A 2,292-nucleotide genomic window follows, 5' to 3' on the forward strand; every position below is an offset into this window, starting at 1 on the left:
AGTTCAGGGTCAGAGGTGAGTTCAGGGTCAGAGGTGAGTTCAGGGTCTGGTGAGTTCAGGGTCTGGTGAGTTCAGGGTCTGGTAAATTCACCTTGGTCAGTGGAAGGTTGTTGGGTAAAGACACCCCCTCTTCTGTCAGAAGCTTCTGTTCTTCTTCTGTGAGCCGCAGCTTGGAGTACAGCTGCACCTGTAGAAGAAGAAGAGTGAGTCCTGCAGGTCACACCTGACACTCTAAACGTATTAGAGACAGAGGTCTCACCTGGTCTCTGTCAGGTATGGGGGCGGTGCTTTGGATGCCATCTTGATGAGACGAATGAACCACTGGCAGCTCAGTGACAACACATGAGTCTGAGAACAGCAGCTGAGAACTCCAATCTGCACCAAACAGGAAGTGACATCAGCACAGGTGAGATGACCAGGAGGACAGAATATCAAGAGTGGATCCGACTGCATCGGAGGCGGAGCTCCGGTGGACGGCTGTGGATCCAACCGCGTCGGAGGCGAAGCTCTGGTGGATGGCCCGGGACTAGGCCATGGAGAAGATGGATCTCAGGTAGGCGGCCTGGAGCCAGGCCACGATGAGGTTGGAGCTCATGAGGGCAGCCCGGGACTTGGCCGCTGAGGAGAAGGATCTCAGGGAAGGCAGCCCGAAGCCAGGCCGCAGAGGTACTCTGGAGGTCCCGGCAGAGGAGACTCTGGAGGGGCCGGCTCAGGAGACTCTGGAGTGACTGGCTCAGGAGTCTCTGCGGCTGCAGCTGGTGATGAGAGCTCAGGTTGGATGGAAACCTCAGCTGCAGACGACAAGGAGACCTCAAACGCAGGCGGCGAGATCTCAGCTGTAGCAGAGGCCATGTGAACTCGGGAGCAGAGACCGGCATGGAGACCTTGAGAGCCTCAGGCAGACCCGGGGACTTCACAATCTGACCCGGGGGCTTTGTAGGCTCAGGTGCTGGCTCTGGCTCTGAGGATTCTGGTGCCAAATCTGGCTCTGTGAGCTCTGGTGTTGGCTCCGGCTCTGAGGATTCTGGAGCTGCAGCAGGTGTGGACAACAGCTCCACCAGAGCTGCAGTCAGGAACACAACCACAGGTGACACTGGAGGACGAGGACTCAGGGAACCTCTCGAAAGCAGCGCTGAAGGAGACGTCCATGACCCTCTCGGAGCAGGAGTGAGAGGCGTCAGGAATCCTCCTGAAAACGGCGCTGGAAGGCGGAACTCTCTGGGAGACGGAGACGGTGGGCAGACAGGTGAAGGGAGGGGAGCAGGTCTGAGAGCCAAGCAGGTTCCGACAAACAAAGTCCTTCTCTGCTCCTCCTCCTCAACCAGAAGAGGGAGGACCTCCACTCCCGAACCACGACCTCTTCGTCCACGTTTCCGTGCAGGATTTTCTCTTTCCTTTACCAGGCGCAGAGAGGTAGGAGTAATTCTTTATAAATTCAAAAACTGGTTCTCCCGGTGGGTTCGTAATCTGGCTGTTCCATTCTGTCAGGTTTAGTGCATGGAATGAACCCAGATCCGGATGGAGAACAAAGTTTTTAAATAAGAGTTTTATTCAACAAAACAAAAAGCTGACAGGGCAGCTAAATAAAACAAAACACGAAGGAGCCACGGGGAACACAGGAACAACAAGACAGTAGGAAGATTCCATGTGATGGTCCAGTGGAGAACGAACAGAAGAGAAGAGTGTTTAAAGCACAGAAGAAAGGAGAAAATGAACAACAGCTGAGGGGAACTAATCAGATAACCACTGACAGATGAGAGATAACTGAACAGGTGACCAGCAGGAAACAGACTGAGAAATGATAAGTAATGTCACAGGGAAGACACAAGAGGGAGAACACAGACAACAAAACACACATCCTCACAAGTCCAGGAGGACAAAAGACCAGGAGGACAGAGGACAATGAGAACAGAGGACCAGAAGGATAGGAGGACAGAGGACCAGGAAGACAGGAGAACAGAAGACAAAAGATTAGGAGGACAGAAAACCAGGAGGACAGAGGACCAGAATGACAGGAGGACAGAGGACCAGGAGGACAGAGGACAATGAGGACCAGAAGGATAGGAGGACAGAAAACCAGAATGACAGAGGACCAGAATGACAGGAGACCAGGAGGACAGAGGACCAGAATGACAGGAGGACAGAGGACCAGGAGGACAGAGGACAATGAGGACAGAAGACAAAAGATTAGGAGGACAGAAAACCAGGAGGACAGAGGACCAGAATGACAGGAGACCAGGAGGACAGGAGACCAGGAGGACAGAGGACCAGAAGGATAGGAGGACAGAGGAC

At 53.6% G+C, this 2,292-nt stretch overlaps 1 protein-coding gene across 1 annotated transcript in view; it reads right to left on the bottom strand.

Annotated features, from left to right (window-relative positions):
• creb3l4 (cAMP responsive element binding protein 3-like 4) overlaps positions 1-2,292 on the bottom strand; it is a 14,354-nt gene that overhangs the window by 7,169 nt on the left and 4,893 nt on the right. The window contains exons 4-5 of the mRNA XM_014028553.1: positions 260-375; positions 92-187 (exon numbers count right to left, since the gene is read on the bottom strand). Coding sequence (XP_013884007.1) covers positions 92-187; positions 260-375 — 212 coding nt within the window. The remainder of the gene's footprint in view (positions 1-91; positions 188-259; positions 376-2,292) is intronic.

The sequence above is a fragment of the Austrofundulus limnaeus genome, unplaced genomic scaffold (genome assembly GCF_001266775.1).
Source record: "Austrofundulus limnaeus strain Quisiro unplaced genomic scaffold, Austrofundulus_limnaeus-1.0 Scaffold778, whole genome shotgun sequence".
Classification (NCBI taxonomy): domain Eukaryota; kingdom Metazoa; phylum Chordata; class Actinopteri; order Cyprinodontiformes; family Rivulidae; genus Austrofundulus; species Austrofundulus limnaeus.